Here is a 19,494-nt window from a genome sequence, read left to right as displayed (position 1 = left end):
GGGGATGCGGGGTTTGGGGTGCACGAGGGTGCGCCAGGCTGGGATCAAGGAGTTCAGAGGGTGGGAGGGGGATTGGGGATAGGGCAGGGAGTTGGGCCCGGGAGGGAGTCAGGGGTGCAGGCTGGGGCTGTGGGCTCTGGGGTGGGGCTGGGGATGAGGGCTTTGGGGTGCAGGAGGGTGCTCCAGGCTGGGATCAAGGAGTTCAGAGGGTGGGAGGGGACTTGGGTAGGGAGATGGGGCCCGGGAGGGAGTCAGGGGTGCAGGCTCTGGGCAGCGCTTACCTTAAGCAGCTCCCGGAAGCAGTGACATGTCCCCACTCTGGCTCCTACATGGAGGCCCGGCGAGGCGGCTCTGCGCGCTGCCCTGTCCACAGGTGCCGCCCCCCGCAGCTCCCATTGGCCATGGTTACCAGCCAATGGGAGCTGCAGGGGTGGTGCTTGGGGCGGGGGCAGCATGCAGAGCCCCCTGGCTGCCCCATGTGTAGAACCCAGAGGGGGGACATGCTGGCTGCTTCTTGTGAGCCGCGCAGGGCGGAGACTAGCGGGAAGCCTCCCATCCCCGCTGCGTGGCACCGCCAACCAGACAGTCAACTGCCCGGTCAGCGGTGCTGACCAGAGCTGCCAGGATCCCTTTTCGACTGGGTGTTCTGGTTGAAAACTGGACACCTGGTCACCCTACATGCAGGTCAGGGTTGAGGCACATTGGCAGGGTAGAGTGAGGAAACTTGTACAGTTGCTCTCGATCAGGCATCTTTCATGAGTACTAAATTCATTTAAAAGTAATATTTTAAAAAAATCCTGCTGACACTTGTATGTATGAGGCCTCACCTCTTTACTGCTCCCAAATGTTGGCTCCACGTTGTCCATGGCTTTGTCAATAATGTGTAAAATTCCATTGGAAGCAATTATATCCCCCTGTAAGAGTTTTCCTTTCTTCTTACTTCCCTGAATCCTAATTTTTAATTGATTGTCCTAAAACAAGCCAGAGAATAGGTGCTGAGTCCTTTTGTCTTGGAGCCGTTGCATTTCTATGGGGAGTCTGTATTGCATACAGCATATACCTTTCAGGGTCATCATCTGAAATTTAAATCTATTAGGTGCTAGGGCCTGGTTCAAAGCTCAAAGGAAGTGGAAAGAATCCCAATGACTTCAGCAGACTTTGGATGTGGCCTGTATTGCTTGGTTACAGGACAGCAAAGTTCAGAATAGAAGCAAGGATGGTGAAGAGCATTAGCCTAGTGGTGAGGGGCAGGATTTAACTTTACAATAACACAGCTCTGATAACAGATGCTAATGAAAATCTGTCAGGAAACCACTTAAAGTGTGATTGCAGCTAAATGATAAACTCCAACAGTCCAGAGGGAATATAAACCATTTCCTTATATTATATATAATTAAAACAACAAAATGTTGCTGATCGTGCTTTGTACTGAAATCTGCAGGAAACCTCACAAGCCTCAGACTGCATTTGCGCTTTCCTGTTATAAATGGAATGACTGTTTGTTTAAAACAAAAAATAAGTCAGATCTGTTTTCTTAGGCCTGGTCTGCACTAGTAAATTAGATCTGCATAACTGTATCGCGCTGGGGGGGAGAGGGGTTTGGAACCCCCCCTTCCCCCTGATCAGTGTATTTAAGACAACCAAAGTTTCTGTGTAGAACAGCGCTAGATTGACAGACTAATTTTTCCATTGACCTAGCTACCACCCCTCAGGGAAGTGAATTACCTATGCTGACAAAAGAATCTCTTCTGTCGTAGGTAGTGTCTACACTGACACACTATAGCTCAGCTGTGCCGCTATAGCGGTTTAAGTGCTGACGTACCCTTAGATGCTACTGATCTACTGAAAGAAATAAGGAGAGCTGGATTTCAATCATACAGGCGTAAGAAATCAAGAGAGATTTGTTTGGCTATGAACAACACTACCTGCTCTTAAAAAGAGTTTTTAAATGTAGTACACATCCATATGAAAATATGAGGTTAAATCATCCATAATGAAACTCCAAATTTACATCACTGGAGTTGCACCAGGAATGCACTTTGCCCCACCTTTTTCAGAATACTCTAGCCATATTGATTTTATTTATATTGATGACTTATTTTGAATATGTGTTTCAAAAGGGTGACCAAATTGTGGCTCAGTGGACCAGAGAGTCTGTAATTCCACTGTGCTTTCTCTCCTCCATACAGACCTACAGGACTCTGCCTGCAATATTCTATCTCCATCTGAGTGGTCTCCACTCTGCTTTCCTTACTATTTGATTGAGATTCTTGTATCATGCTTATCACTGTGGTGGAGGGTAGTGTGCTGCCTGGGCAAGCCATGTCTCTGTGTTTACAAAGACTTTATTTTAGAGAACATCTTTACTAATAAATAAAAGCTTCTTCGTTACCTGTTAAGTTACACTGGAATTCTAAGAGTGAATTTCTGCCTCTGCCAAAGTCAATTTTTAAGGTCAGGCTTGACAAAGCCCTGGCTGGGATGATTTAATTGGGGATTGGTCCTGCTTTGAGCAGGGGGTTGGACTAGATGACCTCCTGAGGTCCCTTCCAACCCTGATATTCTATGATTCTATGATTCAATGGGAGCATTGCTGTTGAATTCAATGGGGCCAGGATTTCATGCTAGCCCTCTGCAATGTTTGGACTCTGGCTATTGTACAGGCCTGCATTTCCTAGCCAGAAATCTTACTGCACTCTGCTGTGTCAGATTGAATGGGACTGCCATTCTCCTTGTTAAATAAAAGAAGCAAGAAGTCCCCTGCTGGTGCTACTGTCATAGCAAAATCTAGACACACTCTTACCTTATCACTTTTTAATATCTCCCCTGGCTTTCCAGTCAAGGTGTAAATTGTATCTGTTTTATTCAAGCTATTGGTGTTCAGCTGACCAGCAATTATATGAAGTTTTACAAAGTACTGGGCATTCTCCTTATTGCTCAGGAGGTCCTTTATCTAGAGGAGCAAAAAGACAGTGATTTCTTCTTTACATTACAGGCTTTGTTAAAAAACAAAACACCCCCGCCCCCCAGATGAGCTCATGCTCTGTCCATCTATTTTAGAAACAGATGTGTCTGAACCCCATAGGGTTAATTCAGTACATAGTACTTCCTGAAATGAGGAGCCTTCAGGACCTGATCCAAGGCCCACTGAAATCAATGAAAGTCTCTCTGACTCATGCACTTTACACCCATGCTTAATTTTAAGCATGTGAGTAGTCACACTGACTTCAAAGGAATAGCCTGATGGTCAACACTTTGAAAATCAGGTCACTTATTTAGGCACCTAAATATAGATGCAGAAATAGAGCTGGTTGAAAATTTTTCATTGTTGTTTTTTACAACAGAAACATTTGCAAAGATTTTCATTTCCTTCAAAATTTTGAATTTTTTGATGGAATGAATCAAATTCATTTTTGTTGTTTTGTTTTTCTTTTTGTGTTTTGTTTCCCTCCACTTTCTCTGCCTTTGCATCCCAGCCCTATCCCAGTGGGGGGGAGGGGGGGGAAGGGAGAGAAATGTAGGAAGATTTCCCCCAAAATCTGACAATTTTCAGTTTGAAACAAAACAGAAAAAAGAGTGTGAAAAATTTCCATAAAAATGAAAAACTTTTTTGTTTTTGGTAGAAATTTGTTCATTGAAAATATTTTGACCAGCCCTGCTTAGAAGCCTAACTTTAGGCATTCATTTTTGAAAATCTTGGCCTTAGAATTTTTTTAAATTGTATATGTGCAGGGGTAAATGGAAGTAACAAAACCTAAAGATTTAAAGTAACATTGCATTATAGCCAGACTCAAAAAATAAAGAGGAGACTGAAAGAGGAGCTCTGTGTAAGCTCAAGAGCTTGTCTCTCTCACCAACAAAAATTGGTCCAATAAAAGATGTTACCTCACCGATCTTGTCTCAAAACAGACTTTTTTTTGGTTTCTCTTTCAAGTGTGAAGGTTTAGTTTTTGACTCCTAGACACATACAATCAGTGTTCTACAGTTTCAGATCATACTAGCTTGAAAAGGTTCTATGGAATCTAAAATATCAACACAAATCTGATTTTGACATTTAAAAAAAAAACCTACCAACTAATCTCTCCCCCTCCCCCACCCCCCACACACTTACATTAATTCCTTTGAATCCCTTGTTTGTTGGCAGTAAAACAGTAAATGGTCCCAGACTACTTAGAGGCCATTCGTAGACATTTTCTTACAAGAAAAAAACAAATGACAAAATGAATACCATGAGGGACTGTGTATTCTATGTTCTGTACAATGTAACGTGTACTGTCAGTGCCAAAAAAAACAAACAAACCAGAATAACAATACCCGTGATTGTTAAAATTTAACAGCTAAATAACTTGGTGATTGACCTGGAATATGAGCAGCAAATTATGGATGAAATCCAAATCATCACTGTACCTACTATATATGGTGAGGCGAGCACATTTAGAACTGTTTTTGGTCATCCAGCTTCCATGGAACAGAACCCAGTGCAAGTCTTGAAAACTTGAAAACTCAGCCTTGTATTAGTTTCTGTCCAGGAACAGGCTTGCTATTTGAAATAAATCCGTTCCTCTGGGGAGTTGCCAATTAACTGCTGGTAGTGCAAATATCAGAGAACACCTAGCTAGGTAATAAAGGTTAATTTGCTATTCACGGTGACACATCATTTACAAAACAGCAGTTTCATAGCACTGATTCTATCGTTAAGCCCATTAATAGTTTCAATATTAAACCCTGTTTTCAGAGGTTTAAAATTATAACACAGCTGAGTGGAAAAATGCAGTTTTGTTCAAACCAAAACAATCTGTGAGTTTGTCATGAATTTGCCAAAAAATTTTGGGGGCTAGATTCACAAGGGGACTTAGGCAACAATGGAGAAGGAGGAACACCTGTAACCTTTAGCTCAGTGATTGGGGACCTCACCTGGGATTTGGGAGACCTAGATTTGAATTTGGGATGTTGAAGCTGTTTCACTGTATATAAAATACTAGAAAAGATGTTGAGCCACTCTGAGAAGGGTGCTATAGCCTGGTGGTTAGGGCATTCACCGGGGATGGGAGGAGCCCTGGGATAAGTCCCTGTTTCAGAGCAGGAATTCAAACCTGGGTCTACCACATCCCAGGTGAGTGACTTACCCACTAAGGTAAAGGTTATAAGTGGGGGCACCACCACCTCCTCCAGCTGTTTTGTGAATCTAGCCCTTTAAAAAGGCCGAGAACCAAAACATTTCCAGTTGAATTAAATGTTTGTTCAATGCAAAATATTTGTTTTACCAAAAACTCTGAACAAGTTTGTATTCAATTCGGGTCAAAATGACGTTTTTCCTATTTTTTTTTCAGAACTGGCAGTGAACCAAAAAAATCAGTTATTCACCCCACTCCAATTATAACACAACAGTAAAAGTTTACTGACAGAGCACATTTGTCTTTTTGTAGTTTATCACAGGTGCTGTGTACTCTAGAATAAATACACAAAATGTAGTTTAAGATTCTGTAATTTGACTGGAAGATGCAGAATGTGCAGGTTGTCTTTTTATTCTTTAAAAGACATTAACATGCAGTTAATGTGTAAAGCAAAGTAACTTGCGCAGTTAACATGCATATGTTATAGGTTTTCAGTGCTGGCAAAATGAAGGGGAACATTCATGCCCCAGGATTGGTTAAGGGGAAAGATGGCTTGTTGTCCAATGTTACTTTTTGTTTTAAAGCAGTACCAAAAAGCACCAACCAAGATCAGGGCCCCATTATGCTGGGCACTATATAAACACATATGTCTACCCTGCAGCTGGGAGGTGAAATTCCCAGCTCAGGCAGACATACACATGCTAGCCAGCACCCTCAAAATAGCAGTGTGGCTGTGGTGACAGCTCAGGCTAGCTGTCCGTGTACATGTCACGCTGACAGACCCTGGTTGTCATCAGCCAGGTTCAAACCTGGGACCTTTGGAGCTTAACATGTGAACCAAAAGCTACTTGTCTTTTAGCCAAGGCTGTAGCAGGCTCATCAATCTCTAGTTGGTCTAGGTGCCACTAGAGAGGGACAGAGTGCCACACGAAGCAGGCATGGGTTACATACCAACCCAGGGTCTTGGATGGACTATACTCAGAGAGCTGGCATGGGCTGCTGCCCGTGCTGCCATTAGCTTGAACAAAACAAGCATATATATGTCTACCTGAGCTGGGAATTATACCACCTCCCAGCTGCAGCATAGGCATACCCATAGTGACACACAGTCCTGCCCTGACAATCTTAGTCTAATTAGCCAAGACAGACACAGGGCGGGAGGGAAAGCATAGGCACAGAGAGGGGAATGTGACTTGTCCAAGGTTACACAGCAGGTCAGTGGCAGAAGCAGGAATAGGATCAGCTCCCCTGACTGCCAGCCTAGTGCCCTATTCTTTGGACCATATTGAAATTTTGTTGTGCTTGAGTCATGATACAATCTTTGGATTTTTTTTTTTGGAGCACACCCTAGGGTTCTGTTGCCCTCAATAACTGAACAATATCTGTGCCTGCTAGCCTCAAGCCATCTATTTGATGTTACTGACACCTAAAACTGATGTCAGTCATTTCCACTGTCCCTCCAGACACTGACATATCTAAAGGATTATAGGCTAGGTAAAGATTGGACCAAGAGTAGGGGAATATACAGCACAACAAATGAGGTGAAACTCTGGCACATAATCCCGATGCAAAATATTCCTATTTTCACTGTAAAAAGTGGGTCTATTGGCAAAAATTACCACATTTTATCCTTAGCCAAATGTAGGGTCTTCCCATTCTTCTTTAGAGAGGCATTCAGAACCTTGCACAGATTTATTGCAATAACTGGGCAGAGTGAAGAGGATTATGCAAATAATTTATCTCTGTATTTCCTACTTTTAGCGATTTAACTCAGACATGTAACATCATTTTGGGACTATCTGTCTGTAGCTTCAATTTTTTAAGGTTGTGACAGAAGACGGTGTATTTTTGTTGCTCTCCTCATGAGATGCTTTCAATAACTGGCTTCCTCAGCCACCTGAACTTTTTGGGATCCAGATGCAAGTTTGGCTTTGTGAAACCAAAAGCATCCTAGATATTTTTCCCCATCAGTCTCCTTTATAAAAGGCAGTTCACAAATAAGTCACATTTCATTTTATTCACCAAACACAGCTCTGTACTCCATATGAAGAATCTGCCCTAGCTTCCAAATTCTTTGCTCTCTTCTCTCCAGCAGTTCCCGGCACTGTGACCATCCTTCCTGTTTTCCTCCACTTCCAACTAGGCCTCTTCCCCTCATTCCTCTTTTAGTAACAGTATTAAAAACATCAGAAATGCCAAAATTCCAGCAGCACATCTGCTTTATAATGGCCAAAGCTGTAGCTCACTTGTGGGATTGTATATTTTTTCCTGCACAAAATATCAAGCTGCCTTGGCAAGGAGTTGGAAATTATGACCGAATGTGGTGGTAGGTCTTTGTTCTGTCTGTAACATATGTCATTTCATCTGGCTTGTGCCATCAGCATAACGTATGATTTGACACTATGCAGTACGACAACAGCTATTTTGTACAGTGGTAGCAAAGTAAATGTAGAGTTAAAAGTAGATAGAGCAAGATGCTGGAAGTCAGGATTCAATGTATACCCAGCTATATCTTTGACACCACTGTATGACGTTAAGAAAATCACTTTACTTCTTTGTGCTTCATTTTATGCCTCTGTGGAATGAGGATACCTACCTCATAGGGGGATTATATTCATTTAATATTTATAAAATGCTTTCAGTAGGAGGTGCTATGGAAATGCTAAGTGTCATCTTATCTACAAAATCTCCGTGTCAGAGCTGAGTCTGACATGGTCTCGGTCTCTTTGAGTCCACTGAACTATCTATGCTTCCTTTCACACTACTGAGCTGCCACAGGTAGTCAGAGAATCCTACTGTCTGCTCTGTAGAAGAGTTTAGCCATAAGTAGGTAGCTAATAGGAATCTTGCCGCAGTCCTAGTGCCGTTAGAGGTGGCCCGGGAAGGGCTGCTTCCAACAACTATGCACTGATTTGAAGGACCTGTGGCAATAGTATTTCCAGCCCCAAAGGCCAGTTGTGAGTAGGTGTGACTGGACGCCAAGTTACCTGTGATCTTAGTGAAAAATCATTGACAAGCCTTCAACCCATTGATTGGTTTACATCAGTTTGCATTTTCAAGGCTCTTTTTGCAAGGAATAGAGTTAGAAATGTATTTCTTAAACAAATATAAACTGAGATTCTTCTTTTCTTTTCTAAGTCCCTCAAATTAGGGAGGTCCTCCAGCCTATGTGCTCTGAAAGCTTGCCAAGGCGAGATCTAAATGAGGAACGTATCAAAATAAACAAGTCCAAGAGCCACATTTTGGAGCCCTCTCTCAAAGTGATTAGATGAATAGACTCAAGTGAGATCAGTGGAAGAGGAACCTCTTTTTCCACGCAGAAATTGTTCTCATTCTTAATTTCAAAATTGGGCTGAGACTTATCTTAATTAACATGGTATTCTTCCCTTGCGATCAGCTGTCACTCAGCCTGAATAAGCTAATGAAACACTAGATACCTCAAGGGCTAGTTAGCAGGGACAGAGTGAGGGACACTCACACTTTTGGTAGTCTTGGGAGTTTCTAGGCTTCAGGCTAAATGTTTCTTTTCTGACAGCTCTTCAGACTAAATCTGCATTCTTTTCCTTAGGTACCTACCAATGAGTGCTATGGCAGATGTCAGTTTTCCTTGCCACTGTCCTCCTGGTTCAGTGTTCAGCTCTGTGATGCGTTCCATTATGTTTCCATAGCATACAAACCCATCACCTACATAACCCTTCTGGCAAGTACACCTGTGAAAAGAACAAAATTTACTTTCAGCATCAGTTGGATACAGATACTGTTGTATCAGTAAAATTTTAACCAGAGCTAATTAAATTGTTGTGAATCACTTATCTGAGTTCCGGCATTTTGATGATTTGCAAATACATTTCATTTCCCTTTTTGATCAGTTCTACAGACTGTCAAATAGCACTTGATTAATAAATGATTCGTCGGTTTTCTGTCACTTATCATATAAAGTTAATACATTTATTCATTATTTGACCAGCAGTAATTTTACTTCACTGCAGTAACAGCGTTTGTGTCCTTAGCACAAGACCACACAAGGTGATGAAAGTGAAGCCATATGACATTGAAGCAAAGATACAGTTCCAAAATTAAAGTCTATTTGCCAGATTTTATAGATTCTTTAACCTAAACTTCTCTGGTTTTGTCTATAATGAGGTTTGATATGAGCTCACTGATCACCAAGCTGCAGCTACATACATTTGAAGCCATGTTTTTATCTGCCATAATGTACACTGTATCTCTGTTACATATTGGCAATTATTTGTGTATGTCTTTTCAGCAAACCAAGGAGTGGTGATTAAAATACTGCTATCAAGCTAAGTCATTTTTGTCAACATTACTGATGGTTTAGCATAGTTCTTCTACAGTCATTATGATATGAAATCACATGCTTTCATAGTATGTGTTTCTGTCCTTCCCCAACGTGTGCACTACTTCCCTCTACTGGATGGAATGTATCATCTGTTCAAATACCCAATCAGGTTGCCCACTAGAGGCTTCACCCTCCAGAGGATGTTAGACCTTCTACTGTTTCAATTGCACAACCACAAATGTTTCTTGAGTAGCTGCTAGTATACACAAATGGTCATGGTTTTTCAAAAGCAAGTAGCAATTTTGGGTGCCCAACTTTGAGACACCTTGAAGGGGCTTGATTATTAAGAGGGCAGGTACTCGATTCTTTCTGAAAATCAGACCCCTTTAAGGTGTCTCAAGTTGGGCACACAAAATCATTAGCTGATTTTGAAAATCTTCCTAGGTTGCCATCTTCACTAATGTTGCCACTGTTATTTTGTACTTGGTAGATTGCCTGCAGTCTCCCCTGTGTGGTTTAAGCAGCGACCATGGCTGAAATTAAAAAGTCAACAATAGCACCCTTCCCAGTTAAGTCTCAAGCAAGTTACATTATCAGATGAGCCTTGTATTTAATGATTCATCTGGCTGAGTCTTCTACAAGCATCATTAAACGAGTATTATTCCACACAATCAAAAGAATCTTCTTTATATGACCAAACAACCTCAAGGTGTCCACCTCCTGTTTATATTTATTACACATCCACATCTTCTGGTAATCACACACACACACATAGAGTAGTGTTAATCCAGAACCAGATGGTGCGTTGTCCCCCTTATAGATCTCCTTTGCCTGTACAGAGGGGAGATGTGTGACAGCTGCCTCCAAGGTAACACCCTTCTTGCCCTAAAAAGTCCACAGAGTAATCTGAGTCGGGAGAACTAGAAGTTTGGGAGGAGATCTGGGACTGTGATCAAAAAGCCCATGTATTGCCCTCTACCAACGCAGTGGAAGAACAGCAGGAATGTTAATACAGGCAAATGGTTGTATTACTTTTCCTGGGAGGCCCTTTATGCTGGTGAGCCCTCCCGCTCTCTAAGGGGATTCCTAGGGCATCTGCACTGCCACAGAGCCTGAGTGGGGAGCAGGGGACTCCAGAGCTGCTGCAGAGGCACAGGTCCTCTTTGCCTTGAAACTTTTGGGACTGAACCCTTCTTTCTGTGGGGGAAAGGGGAGTGGTTGGGCAAGTCTCAGGCTATGGGTACAAGAATTCAGAGTTTCCTAGAATCTGGGCTTTAAAAAAGATGAGAAACAACTTGGCAGGAGAAGCAGTTTTTGAAATAATACAGAAATCAGATTAAGGCTTGTAAATTAATGCTGCCTTCTTTTACAGCAAAGGTTTGTCAAGGAATAGATTGCTGACCACATTCATTTGTGGTCGTTTCTAGAGTCACAGTGAGCTTAGAAATGTGGGCTGGGCATTGTGGTTTGAAACTGAATTGAATTTATTCAGAAAAATACCACCTTTGACTGTGCAGAATGGAGTTAGAAGCCAATTTTTTGGTTTGGATTTGGGTGCTGCAGAAATAAACATTTTGCAATTATAACTTCTGCTTGGGAGCAAAGCTTCCAATTTGAACTTCCCTTGCCTTTTAAATGACTTAATTTATCTCTGTGTGTTGGGGCAGGGAGCAGCCAGGCAGTTGCCTGTATTGGGCAACTTTTGTCTCTTGTTTGGAGCATGTGGCTGGTGCAATCTGTAAAGTCTTTCAGTGTGTGTGTGTGTTTGTTTTACTTTGAATGGGGCTGTTTCAATCCACTGTTTTCCATTAAGGATGGGAACAGCTAGGGAGGAGCAGGCCTAATGCAAACCAGGCTGGGTTATTTTTTAATCTTTGTTGTGAGAATGAAACAGCAGGGGGAAGACTCATTGCACCAGTCGCGGAGGGATGGGAGTTGTGGGGGAGTGCTGCTTACCCAAGCTAGAGAGTGGGGAAGTATCTCTCTCTCCTTTTAGCAGAGAAGAGAGAGATAGTTTCCCTGCTTCTCCCCCAGAGGTTAGCCCCTGCATATAGGAAAGAGGTGTGGCTACTTAACCCGTGTTTTTTATTTTAGGAACAGAGTCAAAATACAGAGAAGTAAAAAAGCACAAGAGAAAAGTCAGGGAAGAGGTTTATATGCTCCAGCTAGAGGACAAGGACTGGGGGCCCCATTTTGCTTGGCATTGCCCCAAAGAGGTTACAATCAAATGTGCTCTCAATAACCATCCCAGTTAACTAACTGAGCTACCATATTCTGCACCAGCTGAAGTTTCTTAGTGACCCTCAACGACATAGCTGTATGTAACTTCTGTCTTGAAGAAATGTTATTTAAATGTTTTAAACACTAGTGCAGAAAAGACCTATACGGGAACAGAAACAGACAGCAATAGTCTTGATTTTCCAAGCTACTGCTATTTTATAACCCCCAAACCACAGGAACAGTGTCTTCCTCTAAGCAAAGAGCTTCCATGGGAAACTGAAGTGACTGAGGCAGCAGGCCAGCAGTACAACTGTGCATTAAAAAAAACAAACCCTGCAAAGGAGGTGACACAACGGACGCTTACAATTTCCAGTTACGAGAGAGCAGCAATACATTCTGGGTCTAGCTCGGGGCCACCACAATAGCTTATTTGAAGTGTTAACAAAGGAAGAAGAGCTGGAAGCTGGAGACAAATAGGTTTAAAATTTGAGCTACAGTCAAACACAGAAGTGGCATCGCTTCCCTCTATCCTGTGATACAACAGCAGCATCAGTAGCTCTTTATTGTGGCTGTGCCCATACCTAGCTACCACAATTTTCATTCAAATCTTTTTTTGTTTGACTATAAATTGGAAGTTTCAGTCTTTTCAAAAATGTCCAGCTTTTTGGGGACATCTAGAATTCCTTCCCATCTCTCTCTTTGTCACAGAATGTAATCGAATGATGTTCAGGGGGGCATTTTGGGATGTATAAGTAGGGGCATAGCCAGCAGATCGAGGGATGTGATCGTTCCCCTCTATTCGACACTGGTGAGGCCTCATCTGGAGTACTGTGTCCAGTTTTGGGCCCCACACTACAAGAAGGATGTGGATAAATTGGAGAGAGTCCAGCGAAGGGCAACAAAAATGATTAGGGGTCTAGAGCACATGACTTATGAGGAGAGGCTGAGGGAGCTGGGATTGTTTAGTCTGCAGAAGAGAAGAATGAGGGGGGATTTGATAGCTGCTTTCAACTACCTGAAAGGGGGTTCCAAAGAGGATGGCTCTAGACTGTTCTCAATGGTAGCAGATGACAGAACGAGGAGTAATGGTCTCAAGTTGCAATGGGGGAGGTTTAGATTGGATATTAGGAAAAACTTTTTCACTAAGAGGGTGGTGAAACACTGGAATGCGTTACCTAGGGAGGTGGTAGAATCTCCTTCCTTAGAGGTTTTTAAGGTCAGGCTTGACAAAGCCCTGGCTGGGATGATTTAACTGGGAATTGGTCCTGCTTCGAGCAGGGGGTTGGACTAGATGACCTTCTGGGGTCCCTTCCAACCCTGATATTCTATGATTCTATGATTCTATGATTCTATGATTTGTTTTTTTCTGAGTTGGAAAATGTAAAATAAAACCCCTTCTTCAACTCTTGAAAAGTTCAAGTGGCAAAATGAAAAATGATAACGTGTGAAAGAAAACCCCTGGACATAATTCATTTTGCTTTCTACTGCTTTCTTGTTGGGTGAATTTTATTTTTACTAGTTTAGACTGTGGTGCCAGAGTTGCAATGCTGGTTTCAGAGTTAGCCAGATATAAAATTTTCTAAATTTTTTCTGTTTAAAATCCCACCTAATGGATGATCTCTTGTGATCTTCCTTACCAATAAAATCATAATGCTCCGCTTGTTCATATAGGGACTAAAAGCTTTCCATGCTTTCCCTGGGCCTCTGCTCCCTTTGGTGAAAGTAATACCATTCATGTGTCTATTCTTTTGTGGAATGAAATGGCCAGCAGACTTTTAAAGAAATAAGTCATAGTTATCTGTTTCTCTTTATTCAGTGAAGGCAAATGATTTATAAATATTTTCAGCTTCATTCCCTATTGTATAAATTACTGATCTGATCTGTACTTTACTGCTCTGTTACTACTCTCTACCGCTCCTTCTACTCAGACCATGTTGTGGGCTTATGTAACTGAAGGTCCTGTGCAGGGCTGAAGTTTGACATTTTATTTGTTTTTTAAAGAAATTCCCATTTTGAACTAATTTTGAAAAAAAAAATCCAATTGAAAATGTTAAAATATCCAATTTCAATATTTTCTCAATGAAAAAAGTTCCATTTTGGATTTGAAACCACTTTTTGTTTTGAAATCTAAGTTAATTTATAGAAAAAAAGTAAATAAAATATTAAGTCAAAATAAAAACAAACCATTTCAAAATTATGAAAACGAAACATTTTGTTTGACCTGACTTGAATTTTGGTTTGTGAAATTTTTTGACAATTTATTTTTGTTTTAAATCTCAAAAACTCTCACAGGATAGGAAAACTGTTTGCCACCCAGCTCTACTTTCTGTGTCATTATCACAAGGTAGATTGTGGGGCACAGAGAAGAGGCTGTGGAACCTGCTCCATAGGTGGGCAGAAGAACATTCTGTATAAACTTGTTCTAAATGCACAGTAATTTATAATAGAAAAGTTCCATTAGTATTGTAAGGACAACCAGCACTAGAATGCAAAAAATTGATAAGATGTCCTCTTCTTAAACCTAGAGAATTGCCTTTATGCTAAGTGTGAACACCTATATGGAAAGTATTTTTGACACCAGACAGGAATTATTACCCTGTATTATCAGCCATATTGTAATCCTAAAATGCAACACTACAAATAAACTCTTATAAACCAAACATCAATCATATTACAACGTCTCTGGAGACTGAAAAGAGTTATCGTTTAACTCTTTGTATTAATACTGTGTTCTAAGGTTGTACATTATGCTACAGTACATATTCTCTGTAGATTATACTGTATAATTCTTTGCTAATAAACTGTACCTCCATCTACGATACCACCATACTTGTCTGATCCAAAACCTATTGAAATCAGTGAAAGAGCTCCCATTTACTTCAGTGGACACTGGATCAAGCTATAAATGAGCAATATAAATGCAATGGCATACGCACACTCTCTTCTCACAATGCTCAACTATCTTGCTGTTCCCTACACTGTACCAAGCACGAGTAGCAGGAGCTAATATGCTCCAAAGTTTTATAAAGTTACTTTGTAAAGAAACTGTCAGTGATACACTGAGAATTGCTCTGCCATCTCTTTTTCCTTAATAGCCTATTGTGACAAAGTTCCTCCTCTACCTTGGTGGGTCTTGTGCTTATTGGCGGATTTGCTCGCCTTGGAGCTTCACGGCAGCCCTCAGCTTGGCCGTTTTTCTGAACCAACAGTCCAGGTCGACGCCTCCTGTATCTGACTAGGAGTTGGGAGGATTTGAGGGGAACCCGGGCCCTCCCTCTACTCTGGGTTCCAGCCCAGGGCCCTGTGGAATGCAGCTGTCTCGAGTGCCTCCCGGAACAGCTGTGCGACAGCTACAACTCCCTGGGCTACTTCCCCATGGCCTCCTCCCAACACCTTCTTTATCCTCACCATAGGACCTTCCTCCTGGTGTCTGATAATGCTTGTACTCCTCAGTCCTCCAACAGTCCGCGTTCTCAGTCTCAGCTCCTAGTGCCTCTTGCTCCCAGCTTCTCACACACACACCACAAACTGAAGTGAGCTCCTTTTTAAACCCAGGTGCCCTGATTAGCCTGCCTTAATTGATTCTAGCAGCTTCTTGATTGGCTGCACGTGTTCTAATCAGCCTGTCTGTCTTAATTGTCTCCAGAAGGTTCCTGATTATTCTGGAACCGTCTCTGTTACCTTACCCAGGGAAAAGGGACCTACTTAGCCTGGGGCTAATATATCTGCCTTCGATTACTCTCCTATAGCCATCTGGCCCGACCCTGTCACACTATTTACTGAATAAAATATAATCAGTGAAAGATTTAAAAAGGAAAAAGACTTACACAATTTGTCCCGGTGCAACCATAGTGCATTTTGCATTTTTATGGCAGGTGTTGTTAATCTCACAGATATCTGTCATACTGCATCCTTTCCCAGGTACTAAATTTCTGTAATGTTCTTTGCATTCACAGTGGGACTAAATCAGGGAAGAAAGACAAAAGTTAGATTGTATTTTGGATTTCATTAGTGACTTGCTATTTTCAGCATTTTTCTGTCACAAAAGCCAGGGCAAGGATTTAAAGACAACTTCAAAAGGCTCAGGTAAGCACCCAGCAAATTCAGAGGCATATATGCAGCTTATCCAGATTTATTCAACCCTTTTCTAGATTTTATCCATCCTGGAAAATTTCTGGCTTTCAAATTATATCCTTAAAAAAGAAATAAAATTCTTTAGGTGCCATTGCTGTACAAGAAGGTATTTATTAAAATCAGTGCCCATAGGTCAAATTTATAATCAGTGTTCACATAGACCTTTTCTTCCCCCAAAAGATCACAAAGCATTCAATAAACTACAGTATATGCATATAGCATCACTGAAATGCAGCCACCCCTGGAATAGTGAAGGCCAACAAACCAGCACACAGGGGACTGCAAAATAGTTGGGAGGAGGCAAAATGTATGGGCAAGGACTCCAAGGCAAGCCCCACCTCTTACAAAAAGTGTCATGGGAACATTAATGTCTATTTCGAATAGGTGGGACCTTTGAAAGCCTCACTTGATCAGTGGAGCGAATTTTACTACAGAATGTTTCACTCAGGTGGCCAGTAGAATTAATCATATCTAGCTCTTGTACAGTGCTCTTGCATCAGCAGATCTCAAAGTGCTTTATAAAGGAGGTTGGTATCATTTCCCCCTTTTGTAAACTGGGGATACAAGGGCACAGAAAGAGAAAATGACTTGCCCAAGGTCACCCAGCAGGCCACGGCAGAGCTGGGAATAGAACCCAAGTCCCTGTCGACAGCTTTATCTGCTAGGCAAGACTGTCTCCCCACAGGGAAAAACCATTCTTCGTCCTAGACAGTTGATTTTGAAAATGCCATGGGCTCCAGTTCAGCACATACCTTTCCTGGACCATCATATCTACAAATGGTAGATGCTGTAGGGCAATTTCCAAACATCCCTTGGCAAGGGTCTATTGGTAGGCAGACTTGGCCATCCCCACTGTAACCTTCTTGGCAAACACATTTATGACGATTAGGTCCAAGATGGGTGCAATAAGCATTCGGATCACAGACCTTTTTTAAGCACGGGTTGATAGCTTGAAAAACATTAATAAAACAAATTAATAATAACCCAAAAGTTGCAAAAGTAAGGGGGTAATGGAGCCTATAGAATGAACTGTCTAGAATAGCTAAGTCCAGAGTATTTTATCAACATGAAGATATGAGATAGGCACCTATTTATACCAACATAGCAAACAACTATCTATGTTTTTGTACATAACTGACCTTTAAAGTTGGCATGTTGAGTTATTACCCAATTAAACCTACAATAATGCATTCATTTAAAAAAGTCTTAATTATAACTATTGCCTGCTTCTTTGATGAATTGTGATCATGGAGGATCAAGTAGGTGACATGACTTAAAATAACTGCCCTAAGGCATGTTAGATTAGTAGGAAAATGTCACTCAGCCGAATGGGTCTTCCAAACCCAAGCTTTATACAGCAGGGATAGAACAGTGGTTCTCAACCTTTCCAGACTACTGTACTCATTTCAGGAGCGCAAGCCCGATCCCTTCCCCCCCCCAGGGTTGAAGCATATAACTTAGCTTCGCGGAGCCTGCTGTGGCATGGGGCCACAGGCAGTTGCCCTGCTTGCCACCCCGATCGCCGGCCCTGCACTTGTGACACCCCTAAGCCCTTCCTGTGACCCACCCTGGGTGTCACAACCCCCAGGTTGAGAAACACTGATGTAGACGAGTTGACATACCCCCTGGAAAACCCCTGTGTACTCCTGGGGGTATGTGTACCCCTGGTTGAGAGCCACAGGGATAGAGGGTTGGCCCATGAATGCTATAGTCCATTTCCTCCATACTGCTGTAGAGTGAGGGCCAGATTAGGAACCCAACAGTTACATGCATAGTTCCATTGAAGTCAGTGGTGTTACTCCTGTGAGTAACTGCTCACCACTGAGTTAGCTGTTCAAGATCTGGCCCTTCATCTGTAATACTGATAGTAGCCAATGTGGAAACTAAAGCACAAGTGGTTGCCTGTGATTTCAAAGTGAGTCATCTTATCTGAATTACTTCATCCATCCCTGAACCAACTCACTATGTAGTTTAAAAAACTGAATCTAGTGACAAATTTTGCCATACCCCAGCAGAGATTGTAGAGCTTTGTTACTTCATCAAGAATTGGAAAAGTAGCATGGACTCAATTTGTCTGTAATGTTTGTATTTGGGATCAGTCATGCAGCTGAGTCACCATGTGGTGGGACCTCTCTCAGAGAATGTAAATTGTTGTTCACCTCTGCTGATTTTATGGAAGCAAACTAGGTGGCCATGGCCCACCAGGCTTCACAGCTACTTACGTTCACATTGTTTACCGTCTCCATGGTAATTGGGAAGACATGTACACTCCAATTTGGTTTCCTCTTCACTAGAAATAGAACATCTGGAGTTTTCAGGGCACTGTAAGGCCTCACACTCAGGTATTGCTGGAGAGAAAGAAGGCAAAAGGTTATATTGTGGCTGAACATCACACTAAAGAACATTACACTCAGTCCTTCTGCTGTACAAAAACCAATGCAGAGTATAGATGAGCAAGGCACTGTAGAGTGGTGATGTGGCCACTGTTAGTGGTGATCGATGATGTAATGATTCAGTGATAATGATCATGGGTCTTCGCTAGGTTAGATGTAGTGGGGTTTGAGTTGGGGTGTGTATTTTGCTGCTTTACTTTCACATGCATTAAATGAATATATTTAGCCCTCACCAGGAGCCACCATAAAGAAGTTGGTGAATATGTGCTGGAAAAAAAACACTATACTTACCCTGATCACAGTTAAGCCCTTTGTATCCAGACAAACAGGTACATCCTCCATCCCCTGTAATTCCACTGTTGCATACTCCATGAGCACAGTTGCAAACTATATGTAGAAATGGATTGGTTTTGGTAAATAAGTTAGTGGATTTGAAACAAGGTCTTCAGTGGTTTTTCATGCCACTAATGTTTTAGACGCAGTAAATAAATACTACCATTTTTGACAAACTTGGTGCAATTTTCAAACATAGGTGTTATGGGCTTTGTACTGGGATGCTCAAGTCCCATACCTGGTTACTGAAGCAGACCTGTTGGGGCCTAAAATGGGTGTCTGGGTGTGATGGTGCTGATTAGAACATGCTGCTGGTGACCTGGATGACCTAACTTTACTCAGATTTGAAAATAGGACCCCAGCCTTTAAACATCAAATGGAACAGTTCCCATTCTAATATCAAGGGGCACAGAGGGGAGAACATTAGCTACTTTAAGGGCATCCATAAATAGGTCAAACTGTAAAGCAGGTTTTATTTAGTCCTTCCACTGTTTACACTGGAAGAACAAAAATCAATATTTCTGGGGACAAGGAGTGCACAGAATTCTGTGGCTAACAATTTTCACACACAAAGTTGCACATGTACAAATTCCAGACAATGCTGAGGCCCCTTTGAAAATTTGTCCCTTAGACTGGGTGTACATTTAAATGTTTTACGAGTATAATTTTTTACTGAAAAAATTATACTGATAAAGCCCTAGTGTGGATGCAGTTATGTCAGTATAAAGGTGACTTATACTGGGACAGCTTATTCCAGAGGTGGGCAAACTATGGCCTGCGGATCACATCTGGCTCGCGGGACCGTCCTGCCTGGCCCTTGAGCTCCTGGCTGGGGAAACTAGCCCCCAGCCCCTTCCCTGCTGTCCCCCGTCCCCCGCAGCCTCAGCTTGCCATGCCGCCAGTGCTCTGGGTGGCAGGGCTGCCAGCTCCTGCTGGGCAGCACGGCTGTGAGAGCCGCCGGCCTGCCCCGGTGCGCTAGACTATGCGGCAGTGTGGCTGG

The 19,494-nt window shown here is 42.2% G+C and overlaps 1 protein-coding gene across 1 annotated transcript in view; it reads right to left on the bottom strand.

The window, feature by feature from the left end:
• STAB2 (stabilin 2) overlaps positions 1 to 19,494 on the bottom strand; it is a 136,054-nt gene that overhangs the window by 94,671 nt on the left and 21,889 nt on the right. Inside the window, exons 6-13 of the mRNA XM_074940654.1 lie at positions 18,453 to 18,548; positions 17,991 to 18,116; positions 16,521 to 16,717; positions 15,462 to 15,595; positions 8,691 to 8,824; positions 4,112 to 4,194; positions 2,804 to 2,953; positions 828 to 971 (exon numbers count right to left, since the gene is read on the bottom strand). Coding sequence (XP_074796755.1) covers positions 828 to 971; positions 2,804 to 2,953; positions 4,112 to 4,194; positions 8,691 to 8,824; positions 15,462 to 15,595; positions 16,521 to 16,717; positions 17,991 to 18,116; positions 18,453 to 18,548 — 1,064 coding nt within the window. The remainder of the gene's footprint in view (positions 1 to 827; positions 972 to 2,803; positions 2,954 to 4,111; positions 4,195 to 8,690; positions 8,825 to 15,461; positions 15,596 to 16,520; positions 16,718 to 17,990; positions 18,117 to 18,452; positions 18,549 to 19,494) is intronic.

The sequence above is a fragment of the Natator depressus genome, chromosome 1 (genome assembly GCF_965152275.1).
Source record: "Natator depressus isolate rNatDep1 chromosome 1, rNatDep2.hap1, whole genome shotgun sequence".
Classification (NCBI taxonomy): domain Eukaryota; kingdom Metazoa; phylum Chordata; order Testudines; family Cheloniidae; genus Natator; species Natator depressus.
The sequence above is the reverse complement of the archived record's forward strand: the minus strand, read 5'-3'. Positions and strand labels throughout refer to the sequence as shown.